This window comes from Aythya marila (assembly GCF_965140915.1).
Source record: "Aythya marila genome assembly, chromosome: 3".
Lineage (NCBI taxonomy): Eukaryota > Metazoa > Chordata > Aves > Anseriformes > Anatidae > Aythya > Aythya marila.
Genome location: NC_139044.1, coordinates 12,779,380 through 12,801,719, shown reverse-complemented (window position 1 = coordinate 12,801,719; position 22,340 = coordinate 12,779,380). Strand labels below are relative to the sequence as shown.

Sequence of the window (22,340 nt, the reverse complement as noted above, 5' to 3'; positions counted from 1 at the left end):
TATTGTGACAAACCACCTGTGACATTAAGCGCAAGTTTGCTACTCACTATTTTGTCATTTCTTTTTTCTAGGCACCAATGACAAATTCGGTAAGAATACATCAGAGGTACTTGAGAAAAAAGAATCTTGATTTCAAGCTTGTGGGTAGGTAAGCACATTTAAGAATTAAGAATGAACTGTATGTTCTCTTAAGATTTAAACTAAGTAATCTCAGTAATGGAAAAAATATTGCTTATTAAATTAACTTTCAAATGCCTTTAATTTCATCTTGTTCTTGTGCACACCAGTACCACTTGACGTACTCTGTTGTTGACTTTAACAAGTCAAAGCTAATCTGAAATAGCAAGTTAGTTCTTAAAATAGAGATCAGTCTGTGACAGTACATGGTAGCGTGCAGAGAAAGTACGGTTCCTTCCACAAAGGGCATCACTAGTCAACTTCAGTAGTAGAATACAAGATGACGTGCTGTAAGTGAAACTAAACAGAAGTTCACAGATACAGTGGAATAAATGCCATGCCTGAACACATGTACAACACAATACCAGCTAAAAATACAGGCAATATTGCACAGAACTTTTTAATAAGTGAAGCTGTGATAATGACAGGAGTAAAGTGATGAATGGTCATCTCTACCCCTTAAAATCATGTAAGAACTTATTATACGGTCACTATTTTACAGTGATGAAAGTATCAACATTCATATTAAGCAAAGAGACTCACTATGCACCTATCATAGGATGTGCATAGATCCAGGTTAATTCTTTGGCTCTCAGATAATGGTTAGAAATTAAAGGAATCTCTTTTCAATGCAGCTGCTAGACATGAATACTTTTTCCAGTAATAAAGTAGATAAATATTAATTGCAAATCTGATTCTGATGATAACCCTGAAAGGGACACAAATCTAATAATCAATTTCATCTGTAGGTATGTAAGCAATATGAGAATGTTCTAAAGCAATAAGTTTATGCCATTACATTGAACACAAAGCCACTGGGTTGATTTATGCCCAGAGTATTCATGTAACAGGGTTTAATTCAACATATCAAAAGCACAATCCAAATTTTGATAAAAAGTGCTTTGGTATTCATTCCACTTCATGGTGCTACCCTTGCCACCTTGCTTAATGGCTCCCAGCCCCTTCTCCTTCACCAAAAATATTAATACGTAACAAGAAAGTCTTGGCTAAATCTTATCAATTTGATGTCCCCCAGCTGAAGTGATAAGTTTGCTACACCTTGCTGGATTTTGCTTTCTAATACGTTGGCCATTTTAGCAAAATATCAATTCTTTTTAACACATTAGATATTTACAGAAAACTAAAGAAAACCCAGTGACAAGAAAAATAGATTTTGAGATTCAGCTGCATAAAACACTGACAGAGACAGAAATTACTTGGCCACTGCTACAACAGATCTCACTAAAATTAGGACTTAAGTAGAAGAGAAGGGAATGTGCAAGGACAGGGCAAATACTGTTCTCACTTCCAGAGGTACCTTTTCTGGATGCTGTGCATCATTTGATTCTCGACTGGTAGCAAATGAATCACAAGAAATCAGCTTATTTCTGAAGTCATGATCCCCCCTTCTAGCTTCTGCTAGTTCTGTGGTTTCCACAGCAACTAATGCATTCAAAATGAGAAAGAAACTAATAAGATAAGTGATAGGCATAAAATACCTTGTGACAGCTTGAGCATGCACAGTACTAATTGTTACTGGTCTGCTTTGGAATGAGTTGCATCCTCCAGTAATGGCTTTACCATTAAGAAGTAACAAAAAGGTCCACATACCTGCATTACCAACACTCTTCATTTCAGCACTAAAAGCTATTATTAATGGGTCACCTTTTCTTCTAAAGAAAATCCACCTTTGTAATTTTTTAATAAGCATTTTCTCTGACCACATTCTGAGTGGCATTTCTGTTGAAATCATTATTAATAATTTGGCTCTTCAGAACAGCTTTTTTTTTTTGGGGGGGGGGGGGGGGGGGGGGGGGAGGGAGGGGGGGAGTGCAATGTTAAGGACCTTAACCTTTAGCCTGAAGTTCTGCTGTTAGGTATTTTTAAGTGAGGTGATGCAATAGGATCCATCTAGAAACGAGGATGGAAGCAACATTTGCATTAACCCTGTCAAAAACCATCATCCCTAAACCGTCAGGTAAGCATATTAATGCAGTAGATATAAAACTATGAATGGGAAATTTTGTTAGAACGTTTTTCCCCAGAAGATAGAAATATCATAGGTTAAGACATTTAGGACAGATGAGCATTGTATTACTCATGACACCCAAAATAGGATCTTCATCTCACTTGCTCTCAATCTTGTCTTCCCAGTCCTCCCCACTTTGTTTCATTTATTTATCTTGAAAAGCAGAACTACATGATTTGCTACATATAATTGTTTGAGAACTATTGCTAACACTTTACTAGGTTCCCATTTATGGTTGCATGTGAACTGTTAAAGCTTTATCTGCAGGCATTTGCCACTTCAGAGTTACTCAAAACAGTCTTTGTATTAGCTCAACAGAGAAGTCCCCAGTGAAAAGAATAATAGATTACATCACGCAGTTGAAACGAAACACTAGACTAACTCCTATTGCTATAAGATTGACTTAGCAAAGACAATTAAATAAGCGCAAGCCCCATATAGAATAGCTGTAACTATTTGAAGTCCTTGAAGAATTTGGTAATGCTTACCTCAATGACTCTTGTTTCAAAATCTTCGTAAGTTTCTGTTGGGAGAAAAACAGTGTCTTACATTTCCTTGTATTAACTCCTTATCAGCAAAGCTCCCTGCAGATTGTATAATTTAAAAAAAGGACATGATTTTTAGGTAGCTGCTTATTTATCTCAGCAGTGAGCAGAAAAGGTAAGAATAATCTGAACACGTATCTAAAGTGAGCATTATTAGTTGCTTCATTTTAAAAGGAGCTCAAGTATTTTATAGCCTGACTCCATTCATTTTCTTTTTTAGAATAAACTCAGAGAAAATAAAGTATAACTCATTTATAAAACACGCTTTTTTTCATTTCTTGAGTAAAAATCAATATCGGTAAAGAAATCTAGCTTAAATAATACCCAGTTCAAATGATAACTTCCAGAGGGTGTAATACCACTCTTGTTATAACTACAGTACAGCTCCTGTTACAATTAAGGGGTGAAGAACTGTTAAATACATTCACTATGCTTTGTTAGGGACCCCAATCTCTAACTGCAATCAATATTTTATCTTCTTAAGTATTGTAGCTGCAGGGGAAGTAAAATGATATAGTCTCCAAGGACTGTCCAACCTAAATAACCAACATGGCACACAAGAAGAAAAATAATCCCTTTTTAAATGGTAAAGCAAGACATACTAACCCAACTGCTCTGTCTGAACATCCTACAGAAAGCAGTAATAAAGGTGATGGAAGAGCTCAGATGAGCTCAGAATCTGTCCAATACTTTGGCCACAAGCTAAGCTATGCAACCTCTCCAAATGAACCCTGAAGCTCTTTTGAAAACCACTGCCAGCCTGCACCTACACTGAAGAATTTTTATTAAATTATATCTGATATTGTTCTTAATTCTCTCCAGCTGTAGAAATGCTATTAAAAAAATAACTGTCCACAGCACATTATGTAAAAAAATAAAAATAGTTTGGGCTTTTGCTGGCTGGCAATGCAAATTGCGTTCTTCCCAAAATACTGCTCCAAAAGCATTAAAAAAGACAACACACACAAACACCCTCGTTTCATGTACAATGAGCAAAGGCCGGACATGGTTAAAAGCTAAGAAGTTGAATCACCAAATAGGTAAACAGGTCACTTCCATCATGGCAATACTATTCCCCAATATCATTCAGGATATTCTGAACTTGTATTAGACAATCATACTTGTAATTTCTTTGAATCCCTTTTTTCTTGATACATATTTCTGTGAAATTCCAGAGAGGAGAAGAAAAACAAAACAAAATGCAATCACTTCAAATAATCAACAACCATGCAGCCAGACTTTTTTTTCCCCCCTCACTTCTTTCAATTTCAAATGCTACCTCAAAAAAAGTCTCTGAAATCAAAGACAATTACAGCCTCATTCATTTTGTCCAGTTATAGTTAGGGTGTTTTGTATTGTTTCCCTGTCATGTCTGTCTTCAAGTCTTTTCATCACAGCGGTAATAATAGGAGCTGTTCAGGTGTGTGTTACATATTCGGCTGTACTTGGTGAACGCATCCTTTTCACTGCACGAAAATTTCAAGTTTTTGCTCTGTCATTAGAAGGGACTTCAAAAGGAATGACATTTTCAAAATGTCTTCGGAAATTGTGGGGTAGGAAAGAGCAAGAAGAGCACAGAGCTCTGGGCGTGACAAACCGCCTGCACTACTGCCACCAAGGATGGCAAGTAAAGGGAGAGGGCACAAAACTACACAAACAGAAGCCCCCTCAGGTCTCATCCAAGGGCTTTCACCCTGACAAACACTGTCAGTAAAGCTTACTTTTAGGAAAAAAAAAAGAAAATTGAAGACAATGGAGTAAAATGCAATGTCTCAATATAAACGGAATAAACAGGAGATCCTCCCAACCTCCTGCTTTTCCAATTTATTTTATTAGAGCTAGAGCTTTCAGCATTTACAGCTTTAGAAACCAGTGCTAACTAAGGCACTTAATATTTGTTGTGCTTAGTATAGTCACAGCAAGAGTTTGGAGAAAGGCTTGGGAGTTTAAAGCAGCACAGTGGTGAAGAGAATCAGGGACTCAATGCTTCATCGGATGTTGCTAGATCATTTACACAATCTCTGTGACTATTACAAACGTGATTATCTCAGCACAATTTAGAGAACTGGTGGTCTACAAGAAGTTCAGAGAAGAGCATGTAAATGCCAGCCAGCAGGCACCCTGTTCCCTCTCTGAAGCCTCTTCAGCTGCAAAGCAACACTGTCAACTTGGCTGAAAAATAATTGTATTTCTAACTGGAAAAAAGAATTCTTTCTCTACTCATAACTAACACAATAAGTAATGGTGAAGTGGGAGAAGATCCTCCTGCAAGCACAAAGCACAAAGAATCAGTCTATCCCCAAATATATGCAAGTACATTTTCCCCCCAAACACAGCAGTTGGTTTCAATCAAATTTGTCATATGTCAAAGGCTCATGACAGAGAGGTTCTACAGATTTCTCCTGTACTTGTTTTTGTTAGAAAATATGGATGCTGCTGAAGGGAAGCTGCATTATGTGCTCAAACTGTTTGTTACCAGAGGATCTAGCAGCAGAACACCAGGTAGGGCAGAACTGCAGGATCTCAAATCGAGGGAGTCCAGCCATGCCTCAGTCTCAGGACAGATTCATTGGGTTTGACGGTTTCAGGTCTGTTCTTTCTACCACTTTGACAGCGCTTTGCACATAGCCAGTGTCCCCGTTCTCCTGAAAGTCATTTAATTCCTCTGAATAAAAGATGCTGATGGAATTGTGGGAAACTGAAAATCTGCACAGTTTTTAAACAGATTAAAAGGAAATTGGTATATGCTAATCAGAAACTGCTTTTCTCAAGCACATTTATAATACAAGCTGACTGTTTCATTTTCCTATTTTTACTGTAGTGTCCTTCCCTCTTCTTGGCAGAACTTGACCTGACTACTGCAGCACCCACAGAACCAATTTCAATGCAACTAACCAGCCTCAGTAATATCAGCCACACTGAAAGCAAGGAAAACACTGGGGAGTAGAATTCATGCATACATAAACGTTGTTTGCAACAGCTGCCACTTCTTTTAACAGAATGAACTACTTGAAAATACATTTGAATTTAAAAGCAACATAGCCTTGCATTTAAAGCTCAGAACCAGAACCGTGAAATCTTCTCGACTTCCTCTATATTCCACCAATGATTTATGGGGAATTCATTAACTTCTCAAATCTTTATTTTTCACTTGTAAGATTCAGGTGACAGGCTGCCTCATCCATTGTCATGTCACCACCTTCCATGGAACATTTGCTTTCAAGGTAATAAGATGAAATACCGGTAAGCAAACACAGGAAATCTTATTTATATACTGCAGCATTATGCTGCTATTAAAATGGAATCAGTTTTTCTTAAAATCAAGGATAAACAAGAAAACCCTGAAGAGAAAGGAAAGGAGATCTGGAAAGCCAGATCTCTATAAATTCACAAGGTATCTTGTTTTCCGGACTTAGACACCATAGCAACATAAGCCCCAAAATTAGCTATACCAGCTACAGGAATTGGAAACCTGGGAAGGGAGTGGAGAAATAGAAAACAGCAACAGGATGAATTTACAAGAGGAAAAGCTACAAAATGCCAGCATGACTTCAGTCTACATGGGCAATGGTATTAGATCATCCCGGAAAGACCATGCTCTTGCTGCCTTATGGCTTGGTGCAAAGCACATCTCAATTTTGAATTAAGGTCTAACAGATGTCACCAGAAAAATATTCAGACAGAAATTCATAAACAAAACACCACACTGAGTGACCAGCAACAGAGACTGCAAAAAGATCAGGTAAAAATACAATTGCAATCCACAGATGTAATTCCCTATTTATGGGGGAAATTCCAATTTACGGGACGTATGTTCCAAAATCACAGCTTTCACCAGGAGAACATATTCCTGGACAGAGAGAACTCTGAAGACATGAACCAAGCTTAACTTTTAGAATGACTGGAGTCTGCAACAAGCTTGAAACAAGTGCTAAAAAACATTAACTGTTATATTCACCTCATCTGACTATAAAAGTCTGAAGAAGAATAGCAATAAATACAGAAGCATCATGAAATGCTTCGCAAGGGAAACTCAGCTGAATATGAGTAGCTGCTTATTTTTATATGTAATTAGTTGAAGGGGGTTAGGTTTTTAATTGTTAAAACTAACAAAATTTTTTTTAGTGGTTTAATGAACAGCACTGTAAAAAAACTTCCTGTCCACTTTGCATATATGACCTCTAGTTTCACTATGATATTTAACTCAACAACACATAAGGAAAGAACTTCTAATAGCTACATTCAAACCACAACATCTTAAGCCTTATTCCACTATTTGAGTAGGAAAAAAAAGGTTGATTGAAGGTGAGGTATCACAGGATCCTTTAAGAAACTATAGAAAAGCACAGCTGCATTTTGTACTTAAGAAAACTGACATTGAACACAAAAGATATTTCCATTCTTTCAGACTCCTATAACAGTCTTTAACATAATGCAGTACTCTATAACAGTGTAACTTCAGGTAGTCCATAACATAAAAATCATAAACTAACAGCTATATTAAATAAAGCAGTGATTTAACACGTTTCACTTGTGTAAATACTTGTTCTTTGATTGAGCTGCCTTAATTCACGCACTGGCATATGTGCAGACTAAAAAGCATGTAAGAGAAGTTATAAAATAGATTTTCAATCACAGGAAAATTCTGGATCTGGCTTTTTCCCAGCCCCTTCTCACAAAGGCTGGGTAAGAACTAAGAAAGATATTTAGTTTTTTTTCTTACCTCCGTTAGGACCTGGGTCAGGAGGATCCAGAATGACACCTCCCCAACACTTTCCACTCCATCCTCCCTCTCTCTTAACTTTTATTTTTCTTCTCTTCTCCCATGTGTCTCTCTGCTGAAGAATTTCAGACTGAATTCTCTCTCGTTCTTCTTTTTTTCGTTGGGAAACTGTCTGTACCATCCCACTTTGTATTATAGGAGCATTAAGGCCAGGCCAGAGGAAACCAGAACGTCCTTGAAAATAACAGGGAAAAAAAGTTTTATGCCAAACAAGTACAGTAATAACGAACACTGTAAAAATGCAATAAGATGAGAGGTTCTCACTTTTTTCAAGAGTTTTCTGTGACACAGAATTTGTATTTAAAAACAAAAAATAGCATTAATTAACCATATCAGGATTTTTTTTTTTTTTTTTTTAGAAAAATATATCAAGCTGTTCTGATGCCACGTAAGTTAACAGCAATTTATTGATTTAGTAAATCAAAAAACATTACACAAGGAGAGGCCAAGACATTTCTTCAGCGCTTCATTTGTGAATCTACCTTCTCCGATCTCCTGGCCTCTATTGAGATTCTTTCTTAGCTTCTTCTTCCTTCTCTTCCCTCTTGCTTTCTTTACTCCCACACCAGTCTCTGCCAAAGCTCCTTTCCAGAGCTCATCAGCTGTCACTGAAATGAGAAAGCTTTCATAAGTAATATACAAGTACATCTTATATTGGAAATGGAAGCTGAACAAAAAAAAACTACCTTGAAATGTTAACCCTACTTTGATTTTTGCTGGGATTTAAACTGTGGGATTACTGCCTTGCTAAGAAATGAATTTCGTACTACATGCACATGTATCTGCTGCAGAGACGTGCCTCTACCCCTGGTGACTGCAATCAGATACGCTCAGAGCTAGGTAAATCGGTTTTAAAAGGATTTTCAGAATCAATTTAAGGGCAAGCATTTTTAACCACTAAGGTATTAATTCCCAGGTCAATAAAAGACAACCATTCATTACTAACTCAGATCAGCAATACCTACAAGCACTTAACCAAAGACAAATATTGATGAGACTCAACATCGGTCACTTTTAAAAATACCTTAACCTGCTTTAAAAAGCCACAAAAGACAAGAAATTAATCAGCAGCACAGATCTGCTGATGCTCTCATAAAACACAAGGTCCTGATTGCTGATGGAAGAGCCGGGCGGACGAAGGAATGCGAGGCACTCTGTGCATCCTCACTGCAGAACCCTTCAGCCTTGGTTGGTCTCCTCATTCCACAACCATACAGGACACCCACCGCCTTCAGATGTTTCGGCCAGCCATTCTCTGATGTTTCACCCAACGTACAAGAGCGTGGCTAAGGAATAGTGTGTTTGATAATGAACTGGGGAAGCTCTGCCACATTGACACCAAGGTGAGGGACAAAACCAAAACACTGCAAGTCCAAGACGCTACCAAATACTACGCTCTCCACGTGGGAAAGAACAGAACAGCATAAAAAGTCATGACATACCCTAGCCACATATCGTAAGAGTAGCACAAGAGCCTTCATTCACAGCTAAAACAAGTACCACAGACTTCATGCCGGGCTAGAGAAGTGAAAATGCCCTGAGACTGCACCTAACTACAACATTCATCACACTTACAAACTATAAAGCAAAATCTGTGTTTTCTCTCAGGCAGATTCTAGTCCCTCTGAAAAATATTTCTCGAAAATTACACTTTCTTTTCCAGACGTTCCAGTGAACCCCAAGTTCATGGTAAAAAAATATAGTAACGTTTAGTTTGACTGCTGAGCAGGACCAAAACACCACCTGAAGAAACCTTCAGCTGCACAGCACTCAGCAAACATCACTTACTAAAAGACAAGCTGTGACAGATCCTACATCCTCTACAAGTAGCAAACACTACCCTAAAATACACTGAATAACAGTTTGATATAGACAAAGGCTGGTGGCAAGGAGGAGATGTATGATGTGGCTTTTCAAGATCTTAAAGCAGACTATGAGACTGTGGCATGAACTGGAAGGTTGATGATGGATCACGTTAAGCTGCTTAGTTTACTCAGAAAACATTGTGTAACTAGCAAATTCATTTTTTTTTTTTTTAATAATCCTGGTTGCCTGGAAACATGAGATTAATATAAAGGTTTTCATGTGTTTCTCTGATGGGTTATTTCTAAATTGGAGCAGCTCCCCAGTCTTCACTTTGGGTGGCTTCATGGAGGGTCAACACAGCTTCCAAGGAGGCTGCAGAGGGGCAGGAACGGGGAGCTCCTGAGCTGGTAAGGCACTCAAAAAAGTAAAAAAAAAAAGAAAAAAAACAAACAGCTTTTGAACTGTACTCTAAGTAACATTGCTTAATCCCCATACAGAGAAAGTAGCAGAAGTCACAGGGCGAGGAGACTGCGCTGTACCAAAGGGGAGCAGTCTGTGCCAACAGATCCAGCACGATGAGGTCAAACAGAGCCTAGTTTTGGCCTCAAGCACTGCACATAATCTGATAACATCAGAACAAGAGGAAAACGTCACACTCGGTACCAGAGTGCAGTTCATTTAATCGACCTCTAACAGTATCATCATGCGTTGGGAAAGCAGCTGTATTTAATGAAACGCATGGGAAGCCTGCAGGCTGCAGAGCTGAGAGCTCTTTAGAAGATGGCAGATATCAGAATGACTTTAAGACCAAGTGATGAGAATGGAATAGGGAACGGATAAGCCATGTCCCCACCACTGTAATCTTACAGACTTCCGCCTGCGACAGACAGCACAGCAACGAAGAAAACCCTGATGTGACTTGGCAGCACAGCACCAAGATGACCGGAGAGCACATACGTAGATAAGGCAGGAAAAAGCTCTTGCAGTGGAGAAAATAACCCCTGACAGAAATGAGGATCGCTGTAGTGCTTTTTACATTTGCAGAGAAGCTCTGAGATGAAGCCAGCACAGCAGGTGTGCTGTCTCCAAATGATTTGAGGTCTCACTTTTATTTTGTTTCTGCAGCGGCTTGGTAAGATGGGAAGCCGCAGGTGCTCCTCTACCACTAAAATAGCCCGAATCATGAAACCCACCACACGTTTCTAGCCAGTTACTGAAAAGCACATAACTCCAAGCCAAAATAAAGTCTTACACATCATACACTTACATTTTATGGCTAAGAAAGAGATCCACTATTAAATTTTGCTGAGAGCATGCTTTATGCAAGCTGATTGCCAACAACCGCCAATAGTAAGCTTTAAAGATGCCACTCTCTTTTGCTTCATCTACATAAGAGGTGTAATATTTTGAAAAGGATTTTGTTTTGTGCCTTTTTATACTATCCCCCAATTTCAGAAACCAGACAGCCTACTTCTTACTTCAGAGGAAGATGTATATTAGATCACACCTCAGTAAGTCACACGGATTGCCAAAACAGCTTGCTGGAAACCATATTAAAAAAAATAACAAAATCCATGACCCTGATAAACTGAGATTAAAAGTAGATTTCTTTGCCTCTTGGAAGATGAGAGAGTTCCCAGCTTGCTTAAAATATGAACTACAAAAATAGAATGACAAATAGCAGTAAACTGGAAAATAGAAGGGAATAAAATTGGAAGAAAGGATTAACTTAGTGAAACGGCTAAATAGGCTCGCTTCTTCCACTTATACAAGCAACTTTAGCTTAATTTTTTTCCCTGACAAATAGCATTGCGGCAGAACACCACCACAGATCCAAAGACATTAATATTAATGACGTAGTAAAAAAAAAAAAAAAAAAAAAAAAAAAAGGATGTTATAATAAACTTGCTTGTTTCACTGCACTGCTTCCCGCTAGTGCCACTACATCAATGTATTCGTAATACCTTCAGGAACTTTTTAAGGTCTTTCCAATCTCTAATGTTCGCTTCCAGACTTAAACTGGGAATAAAAACTTTTGGTGGCAGGTGGATTCTAAAATGGCATGGTATGTCAAACACTTCCCTTTCCCAGTCACAAAACCAAACCAGAATCTGGAAGAAAAATACTCTGCACTGATGAAATATGAAAAAGCATCTCCAAGGGGAATGCTTACATATTCTATTACAAGTTGCAAGATAAATTACATAGTCTAGACTCAGCTGCTTAATGACCGCAAGTAGGCAGTTTTTCTTGGAGGAAGGTCAAAGGCTTATCAACTCCTCTAGGAGCCAAAGTATCACAAAACCTCACTGTACTTGAGTGCAGAGAGCATTTCCTTGACCTTGTCTTCTCTAATGAACACATGTGTCTCCATCTCCCCAAGAGAGAACGTGTTATTGTTGGATCATTTACAAGCAGCTAAAGCAGCTGAACAAACTCACAGAAGAAAAAGCCACCCAGAGCTATAAACACAACAAATTCCATGCCGTAAATCATTGAAAGTTGTGAGGGTTTTCTGAAGAACCATCCCTGCGTGCTCATTCAGTTCCTTTCTTTCCTCCTTGAGCTCCTAAAAGAAAAAACAGATTTCTTTCATCTCACTGCAACTTGAAACTCTGAAGACTGATTAAGAAAAGACCAAACATTGCACAGGTATGAAAAGTGAGTGAAGGGCGCGCCCTCGAGCTGGTCGTTAGGTGTTATCTGACATGGGATGAGAATGGAGAAAGCAGACTGCCACTTAACTGTACAATTTAGCACCTCAGAAAAAAAAAATCACTATGACAGTGCCCGTGGAAGTTATGCACATTTCCATTATGGTAAAATAACTAAAATTTAGAATTAAAAATATTGTAGGAGTCAGTTTCTAAATCATGTCAGCCTACAAAACGTCCCAGTAAGAGGTCTCTGTATCATTTGGTAGATCGGATTCTGCGCCTCAGCTTTCATGCTTTTTTTTTTTTGTAATATTTTCATGGCTACTACACAACCATGAGATGCTCTGAATCAATTGCTGAAGAGCAAGACAAACATGCCAATTCAGGAAAAAAAGTTATCTAAAGAAATCAGAGAACACAGACAAACACTCTGCACATTCAGCTTGTTTCCACAGTGGCCAGGGACAGAGTCCTCAAAAAAAAATAAAAGCAAAAGCAACACTTGTGTCTTTCTGATAATTAATATTTTCATGAGCAGTGTACGAACTGTGCATCTCTTGTAAATATTCTGCAGCTCAACACATAGTTGCTCGCAGCAACCAAGACATTGAAGGATCACTCACCACAGCAAAGATGGCTTAAGAGAGCACAGATCCCAGTGCTGCAGCTCCTGAGCAAGAAGGATGCTCTCTTGCAGTGTGCTGTAGACTGCCAGGTGAGAAGTTCTCCACCAGGAATTCTCAGGTACTTTTTCTGCTGCTAGACACAGTAACCTTGAGAACAGTAGGTGCCTCTAATTTCTGAGCCTCTGATCTGCAGCTTTAACTAGATACAAAGCCTGAGAAATCCAAGATGATTTTCAATCTCAAACATATACGTGGTTTGAACCATCTTCCATTAGTTTTCTTCCCTCCTTGTATAAGAGGTTTTTTGCTCTTATTTGCTCTAATTGCTTCAATTTTGTCTGCATAATTAGCCAAAACCTTCAGAATATTTCTGGTTATACATGGTTTTATTAGGAAACAAAGCAGCATATGGGCAACAAAAAACATAAACCGAGGTACTGAAACATTTACAATTATTCAAAGAATTACCTAAGAACAACAATAAATTAAATATAACTCTCCCTTTCTCCACTAGAGAGAGAAAGGAAGGAGGCTGGCACACAGCAGGCTACATGAGCTGCTCTAACTATGTAGGATTTGGTAATGAACTGCAATCTAAATCACTGAGATCAGGAAAAGGAGCGCTCAACTACATATTTAAATCTGGGCCTTACAATGCCTTACCTTCTCTCTACAGGCTTACAAAAAGTGCTTAATAATAAACAGAGCGACAAAACAGTTGATACCAAAGTGCTAGGCAAGAACATACACAGACCACCTCTCCTAAGAGAAAACCTACAACTCATTTCAGCAGCTGAACACGAAGCAAACAACTTAGATGCCACTTCTGCTTGCTCACATTAACTTTTACTTCCAAGCACACCACTTCTCGTGGCTGCAGACAGTCTCCCAATTACATGAAATGCATCACTCTGGAACAACAGAGGTGAAGCATCTCAAAGAAAGATAGAGTCTGATTTTTATATCCCTTTGTAATCTTAAATTGAACTCAACTACTATTCAAAAACTGCCAACGGAGCCCATACCATCACTTACCCCTGGCGAGGTAGGTTTCTAACAGAGCATTTTCCTCATCTAGACATAGAAATCTCATCAGCCTGTTTAAAGATGCTTACAGAAACAATTCAACTCCTTTACTAATTCAAAAGAGAACATTGTACAGATAATACAGATAGATTTATGAGAGAAACATGGAATAATCACATACTAATACTGGATGGCTTATTTATAAAACATGAGATTCTAAAGCCGTTTCTGAAATGTGTGTTCACCCCAGATGAGATCTGCCCTTGCTCCAAATTACAACTGCCTGCCCACACGTGGCACATCAATGTCTTCACTGCCTGCCTGATCCCATCCTGCACGCAGAAAAGCTGGGGTAACTTCCCAGTAACTGGAAATACTGCATGCTGCGTTATGGTAGGGCAAGGAAACCTCTGGAGGTTTCCCAGAAGTTACAGCAAGAAATCAAAACCAGTTAGAATTCACCCCCACCAGTACATTTAGCTGTAAGGCATTTAATATCTCCCTCCCCCTTTTTTTAGTTAAAATTAACCAACTGTTCTTCCACATACACACAAGCATCCTCCTCATAAATAAAATAATGGTGACAAGTGGCAACTCAATTGTTTATCTGGAGTGTTGTATTTAAAGAAAGAAATCTTTAGAAATTGAAAAGATCTTTTTTTCCCCCACTTTGATTGAAATCAGGCAAGGCAGAAAAATGAACAACTTAATCCAGACAACTCACACAGGACTGGAAGAATTTAATATCAAATGTAATTAAAAAATAGGCTTTCAAGAACCGACGTTCACAATAAAGAACGCCGAGATTTATATCGAGTGCAATTGCCTGCAGTAAGCAGAGCACCTGGAGACAAGGCACATTGGGCTGTGATTGTGTATTGTTGGGCTAAATGACTCCCCCTTCATTATTACCGTCTAGTTCTATGAGCTCCAAAGGATTGTCATGTTCCTTACTCTGTATTCTAATTTATGAGGAAAGATCACCTAGCAACAGAGAAATTAAGCACTTTTTATTTGTTCCCAACGGTAACTAATGGAATTAATGCTGTGAGTGGGAAAGCACAATTCTGATATAATCACCATTTCCAACACAAGTTCTTTAGTCTCACAGCCACTCGGCTACACAATGGATGTTGAGGAAGTTTCCCCTGCTGTTAGAGCCAAAAGGTTTGCACAATTCAGGTCAAATGGTTTCAGTATTCATGACACCTGTGTGCTTCTGCTGCCTTCAGGAATGACAGCCTATATATTTCACCCAGTTCTGTGGCTCTTAAATTAAAAAGGGATTTATCCCATGTTTTTTGGGATCTGAAACTTACAGCATCAATGTTTCTCAACAGCTACAAGCTGGAGCATCTGCCCAGAAAGCCTGGACTGGTGGAATTTAACAGCCTCAAGCTGTGTCATGGAGGTTTAGATGGGGCAACAGGGAGAATGTCTTTGTGGAAGGGGTGGTCAAGGACAGTGCTGGAGTCCCCATCCCTGGATGTGTTCAGGAGACGTGTGGATGCGGCTCTGAAGGACATGGTGTAGTGATGGGACAGGATCACAGACTACCTGGGATAATTGCAATTCTTCCCATTTAAATGAGTTAAACTATTTGTGAAGATCAAGTGGAAGGTACAGATGACCCTGTGAACATGTTAATACCTCAGGAATATGATGGAAGAGAAGTAAACCTTCACTAACAAGGCAAAGTACTGCCACTTTCCTCTGTCACAGGACTGTCATTTGACATTTCACTTGACAATTATGTTTCACATATAACGATCGTATTTGCATTTTTAATGTTACCACACTTCCGAAACAACTGCACTGCTAAGGGATATGAGTGCCATAACGTGATTTATACTGTTAATATTGTACTTCATTTGAATTTTGAAAATTTTATTGCGTTTAACTATTCAACTCCAACTATTAAGCTATTTACTTAGTATGGAAAAAAGGCAGGGAAAACAACTCTGCAAGAAGAGCTGTTCTGAAACCAGCAGCCTTCCTCCAAAAATTACCAGCCAGGAAAAACAAGACCAACCTTTTCAGTCAAAGGGCAGCTTTTCAAAGGACTCTGTACCTGACAAGGAAAAGTCATTTTCCTTTTACTGTCTCATCACTTGTACCACCAAGATGAAACTAGTCTTGGCCCAAAATTTCCTATAAACAAGACCAACTGAGCCCCCGTTATCGTCAGCCCCTCAGTTCAGCGAAGTCCCAGAGCTTCCCAGCCCCTCGACACGCTCAGTGTTGAGTCAGAGCTTTGCAATGATCACAGCTGGCCCCAGCATCACGGGATGCTTGAGCTTGGAAGGCACCTCTGGAGCTCACCCAGCCCCAGCTCCCTGCCCAGGAAGGGCTGCCTAGATCCACTTGGCCAGGATCACGTCCCGACAGCTTCTGAAGATCTCCAGGGATGGGGATTCCACCATTTCTCAGGGCAGTCCATGCCACCACTTTATTATCCCAATAAAGCAGCATTTTTAACACAGCACGGACACAACTAGCCTTTTTTAGTGGTCAGAGCACACTGCTGGCTCACGTTCAGCTGGGTGTCCACCAAGACCCCCAGGCTCTTCTCTGCCCAGTTTCCTGAAGTGTTTCAGGAAACATTGTACAGAATAGAACAGGTTGGTGGCATGTCCTAAGCCCAGTAGGGATCGAGGGACAACACAATAGGCCTTACAACTTGCATCTGCATTCAGAAATAGAGGAAATGAATTGCACAAAAACTTTGCTGCTGTTTTAACTCAGTGGCTTATCTTTTCAGTGCGTTCCTCTGAGCAGAAAAAGAGCAATGAAAGTTTGAGAGTGATCATAATTGAAAGATTAGCATTGCACACTCCATTTATCACTACCATATTAGTAGGGGACTCTGCAGATTTGGCTCATAGTCGGGATCAATAGTATAAAATTTTACATTTCCAAGTGAACTGCATGATGAATTGGACAAGAAAAAGCAATTACTCTAATCTCCAGGTTCCTAGGGGATCTCTTATTTATCCAGCCTTCTTGATTGCTTTGAGAAAGCATAAAAATGTTCTTAACTACTTTATGTTCAACCCGCTTTGGTAACCTGCCTTTTTAACAAAACAGCCTACAAAGTAAGGGAGCACACAACGGCAAAAGGATAGCATAATATAATTTTTTTCCAGAGTTTGGTCCTTGGAAACAAACAAAAAACTCAGACTGACTTCTGTCTCTGCTGAATACATGTAAGAAGTACACTTAAGTTCTTACATCTTATTAAATAAGCCAGTAGTTTTATGTAGCTTGCTCAAATATAACTTGTTTACAGTTTTATTGAGTCAAACAAGAGGGATGTCATTACAACAAATACTTTTAATTAAGCCATCTAAAAAGACAGCTGGCAACATTCTCATTAAAACACAGCTCACCTAGATGTTATGAACATAAGCATAAATTAAGGCAATATCTAAACTACAAAGAGTAATCACTGTGAAACGATTGCAATGCTTTATTTTTAATTTAAAGTAAAAAAACAAAAACACAACAATGCTTATCTTTTTTACATAGTCTTGGTCTTGTGACTGGCAGCTAAGGAAAAAGTCTTAATTTTTCCTGCAGTTGGCATCCTTAGAAAGCCTTCCCCATGCAGATCATGCTGCAGCCCTTTGCAGGCCTTTTGAGCCCTCTCTGTCATTTGTTTGAAATCAGACAGTCAAAATTAACCTGAGAAGAGGAACAGACAGCATGCTTACTCTAACCCCCCTTTATATATAAAATACAAAGAAAAGTTAACTTTACCACAATAATGTTGAGAAGAACAGAAAAAGACTGTCAGTTGTGAAAGCTTGATTGTTTTTAAACAGATCTTTTGTAGTCTATAGATTATTAAAAGTCTAAGAGCTTTGACTGTCAAACTGCTCCAGTTATCTACTCCAGAGATTATGTTCTTACTATTCCTTCTTTCCCTCCATGGGAAAACACCACAGCTAAGGAACCATAAAATAGGTGGGATGATGCCTCAGCTATCTCAGTTCTCAGTCCCAAGCAGGGACTTCAACAGCCATCATTTCTCAATTATGTTAAGCATGTGTGTAATTCCTTTCAGGATGGAGGGATAATGCTGCAGCTGGTCTGACAATTAGCAGGACGTTATCAACAGTTTTTGTTTAGCGTTTTATTGCATTTTAATTATTTCATTTTTGAGACAGCACAGCTTGAATAGAGCATCTTGCTTATGGCTCAAAAACATTTGGAAAATAAACACACAATTTATATTGTCAATAAAGAACTAGGAAACAAGGGGGAAGGTGTTTCCCCCTTCCCATCCAATTAAGTGTTTTGGATGGATTCGCTGCTACATAAATCAAATTCTTGCTTCCCATTAGAATAAACTGCCCTTGTGCACACAATTCTATCAACAACTGTTGTTAGGTATCTCATAAGGTGATAGTTATAACTAGAAAAAAAGTTACCAAAAAATAGAAGCAAGCTTTCCTTTCCTTTTTTTAGTACAGATTACAATTTTAAACCAACTCGGGACTTACACATATTGAAGAAACTGCTTTGTCTGCATTGCTGTACCATGACATTCCGGGGGGCAGAGATGGAACATTGCACCTGGAGAGCCCATGCCAGGCTGGAATAGGAACAGCAACTCCCTTTCACTGGCACAGAAGCAAACCCTGAGGATGGAGACAGAAAGGTGGTAAGATACAGGACATTTTCATTCTGAAAATACTGGTTCCTTTATGCATATAAAACCCCAAAAACACCCCAAAACAAACTTGAAAAAAAAAACAAAAGCAAAAAAAAAAACAATAAGACAAACCCAACCCAAAAACAAAACACCAAAAAAAGGAACCTAGTAACATTTACTCATTTTTCTAAAGGGCATCAGACACGAACCGACTGTCTTGAAGCACAAAGCTAATTGCAGACAGGGGTGGGGGGGAACATTGCAACAGGAAATGTCACAAAGAGAAGAAAGCTAGAAGGTTTCTAACATATTACTGACAGAGTGAGAATACACCTTCTGTGTAAAAAAGAAAGAGCCAGACTCTTCTCAGCAGTGCTCAGTAACGAGACAAGAGGCAATGGGGGGAAGTTTAAACCTCCAAATTCTACCTGAACATAAGAAAGCACTTTTTCATTCTGAACTGCAAATGACCCTGGACAATCCGCACTGAGCAGGGGGCTGGACTGGACGATTTTCAGAGGCTTCCAACCTCAACTATTCTGTTATCACACCGACCTGACTTACTCTGGGGTCCCAAAAGGGAAATGTACCTCCAGAAGCACCTTTTGTTTGTCTGAGACCAATGACAGAGCTCCCATTAAAAGAGATTGAATCCTTAAAGAAAACATTAAAGTGACTTAAGTTTTAAATTTATACTTTTAAGGCTGGCAGTACAAGAATATCAGCTCTGAGCTGGAAATTAAATTCCCATGTCTAACAAATCCCAGGGGCTTCACTGACAATATTCCAGACATGTGACTGCTTTGGTCTCCGAAATGCAGCAGGACAAAAGGAGGAGGAGGAAGATGGATCCCCCTGTACCCCCCGAAAAAGAAAAATAACCTCACCCACCAACCATGAGAAGCCCGAGACCCCAAGTGCCTGTATTTAATAAAGTACCCCCCCAACTTTTCTCTGCACATACTGCTACCAAGGGAATAGATGCTTCAAAAGCCAAGCAAATAAATGTATTTATGGAAGGTAAACGGTTGGAAATGTCACATCTCAATCAAAGCGTGCTGTGCTATGTAAGCATGCACAGTTAATGCATCGTATCCTCTTCATATATCCTCCAAATGCCTGTGATGGGATTTTTCTTTAAAAATCTAAAGTGTTTCTTACCATAAGCTATTCAAAACAGAACTGCCTGTAAAAGCAAGACAGGTCACAAACGCAGGGCTGATGTCTTGCCACCAGCAAAAGATAAGTCAACAGAGCAGGAAAAAAATGCCAGCTTACTATATTTAAGTCCTGCTCTGCAGTAATAGAAAATTAACCCCTCGCTGCATACTTATTTCCCTGATAGAAACATCACATTTACAGCCCTGGCCTGACTTAGATGTTATCTTTCACTGGCTAAACAGAGAATTTTATACTATATATAGCTATATCTATCTTCTGTATACATGTGTGTGCATTTTTGGCATTGGAAATTTTCCTCAAAAAACCAGAGTAAAACCATTTCATTTTTCCTTACACAATGTAAAAGGAGAACTCATCCCAGGACAGGTGGAAATGGAAACCTAACAGTTTAACAGTTATTTCTACAGTCTCTTAGTTCCTAATAGTTTTTCTTTTTTTTTTTTTTTTTTAAACACTCAAGTCATACACAAGTCTACTATTTTAATATGCCTATTTCATTATAATTTCATTTGTAACCTTTACATGCTGGTTAACCTACCACCTTTAGGAGATTTATGTGCAGAACGCAGCACCTCTCCCAACACAGTGCCCCAAATTCACATAGATTGCCACTTGTTTCCTACATTACCTAATACCTTGGAAGACAGCAAGCAGTCTGAACATCCATGCTTTTGCTTAATTAGTGAATGCACTGTTCAGCAAGTGTTCACATTTTTTAATAAAAAAAGAAAATTGGCAAGAATTTATTAATCCCTTCTACTCTCATAATTATTTTCCACAAGAATCAAATGTGGAAAACCATTCTTAGTTCTGTGCTTCAGAGAAAGAAACACTGCAGGAATTTGGTCTCAGCAGCGAGAAGCACACTGTAAGAAAAAGAACCACAACAAAACTTAAGAAAGAGCCATCAGGATGCTTATTGTGCAGCTATAATTAGAACTCTCTGCAAAAATTGCCTGAATATAGTTCCAGGCATGCACACAGGAGGCTCTAGACCGAAATAACCAAGATATTCTTAAAAAGTTGATGCACAAGGAGACAGAGGTGTGTCCTGGTTAAATTCCCAGTTGCAGTTTTGAAGATACCAAGCGCTAGGCATTTATTCTCTAATGGGCAATGAACTCTTTTCTTGCCTAGGGTTTTTCCATTTCCCATCCTGCTTACTGCTTTTTACTCAAATGAAACTCATGCACAGAAGCAATGCACTCACACAAATAATCACAGCAGGGAAGACACTTCAGAGCTGTTACTATTTTTTTTTCCTGGCATCTCGCGAGTGCTCAAGTGCCGTGCAACAATGAAATCTTTGCACTAATACAAATTGCTCTTTAAAAACAAACCCCTCCTGTTACCTTGGCAAAACGTGGATGTGAAGAACAATTTCTCAAGCTGAAAGCCAGGCATTTAAAAATCACAGCACGTGGAGAAGGCCGCTGTCTGCCTGGACTAAACACGGAACAACAAAGGTAATGATAGCACAAAGCCTTCAAGGGTCACACCTAAAATGACCCTTATTACTTTAACTAATGATTTAAGAGCAGTCACAGCCTTTTAGTTTCCTGGTCCACTTGCAAGATGTAATTAAAGAGATACTCTGGGGTTGGGCAGTGAAAATATTTTTCACCTCAGGCTCCAGCAAAATTTATTATTTAGCAGCCTTCCCCTGAAGGACACACATGCATTTATGTGTGTAATTACTTAATTATGATTCTTGCCTAGGACTTAAGGGCATAAGGCTGGTTATGCTGGATAAAGGCTTCCAAGACAGCTCACAAAGACTTATTAGCAGGACCCACAACTGATGGCATACATGACTGTTAGGAGGGAAGGCATTTTGGAGGAAAAGCAAGAAAAGAAGGAGACAGAAACATCAGACGGGTCTCAAGGCAGACTCCAATGCAGGAGGTGATTCCTCCCCTTAGAGCTTCCCACAGCACACACATTTTTCCTCAGGGCTCTTCCAAACCTCCCCACAGGGTGCTGGCTGCTCAAAAAGGCCTTTAATAAAAGGATTTTAATTTAACGTGGAAATATGCCTTCTGCAGGTCAAAGGGAACCATAAAACCTCTATTAGACTTAATTATACATTCCAGAAGCGCCACGCGTCAGCAGGTTTCAGTCACGGAGTATTTTTTCCTCACACCTCAGAGGCGTTTTCCCATTTTTTGAGCACAATTTTTTGGAGGAGAGCCCCAGAGCCAGCCCGATCTGACTGGAGAACACACGCCCGCTCCTCCTGAGCGCACCCTGACAGGAAAATAACACCGCTGGGCTTTGGAAAGCGACTGCAGAGCGCTAAAAAAAAATGTAACAGGAGGGTGAAGCAGGGGGAAAATGAGCCGCGGCCCCCCCCCCCCCCGCACCTCGCCACGCCGCCCGCACGGCGCCGCCCGCACAGGCCCTGCCCGCCGCCGCCACCACCGCCGCCGCCATCTTGCCTCCCCGCCGCCGGCCACCGTACTGAGGCGTCCTCCGCGCTGCCTGCTTGGGAAGCCGAGGGAAGTACCAGTGAGGCAGGAGATAGGGAAGAGCGGTGAAAAAGCTGTCGGTGGAAACAGGGTGACGGCACGCTGAAACGCCCCTCCTGCCCCTCCCCGCAGCGATTTCGCTGCGAACGGTGCGACAGGCGTCCGGTGGACACCCCCGCGCTAGACTCTCACCGAAGGACCCCACCGTTCGCCGCCCGACCTTTTGAGCTGGGCTGCCTCCCGCGCGGGGAGGTCACGTGAGAGGGGCGTGGACACACGAAAATGGGGCGTGGCCACGGGGCGGGGGCGGGGCGCCGCCATGTTGTTGCCCGACGGGCCGCGGGGGCGCCCCGCTCGCGCCCCTGGCCGGGCGCCATTTTGAGG

At 40.0% G+C, this 22,340-nt stretch overlaps 1 protein-coding gene across 2 annotated transcripts in view; it reads right to left on the bottom strand.

Moving 5' to 3' along the window:
* MRPS5 (mitochondrial ribosomal protein S5) overlaps nucleotides 1-21,986 on the bottom strand; it is a 43,171-nt gene extending 21,185 nt beyond the window's left edge. The window contains exons 1-5 of one of the 2 annotated variants that reach the window (XM_082755527.1): nucleotides 21,852-21,986; nucleotides 18,155-18,292; nucleotides 8,017-8,142; nucleotides 7,475-7,708; nucleotides 2,695-2,729 (exon numbers count right to left, since the gene is read on the bottom strand). In XM_082755527.1, coding sequence (XP_082611653.1) covers nucleotides 2,695-2,729; nucleotides 7,475-7,708; nucleotides 8,017-8,142; nucleotides 18,155-18,292; nucleotides 21,852-21,921 — 603 coding nt within the window. In that variant the 5' untranslated portion in view covers nucleotides 21,922-21,986. Of the gene's footprint in view, nucleotides 1-2,694; nucleotides 2,730-7,474; nucleotides 7,709-8,016; nucleotides 8,143-18,154; nucleotides 18,293-20,840; nucleotides 20,908-21,851 lie in introns of those variants that run through there. The other variant, XM_082755528.1, reaches the window with a different exon arrangement.
* Nucleotides 21,987-22,340: the final 354 nt, after the last annotated feature.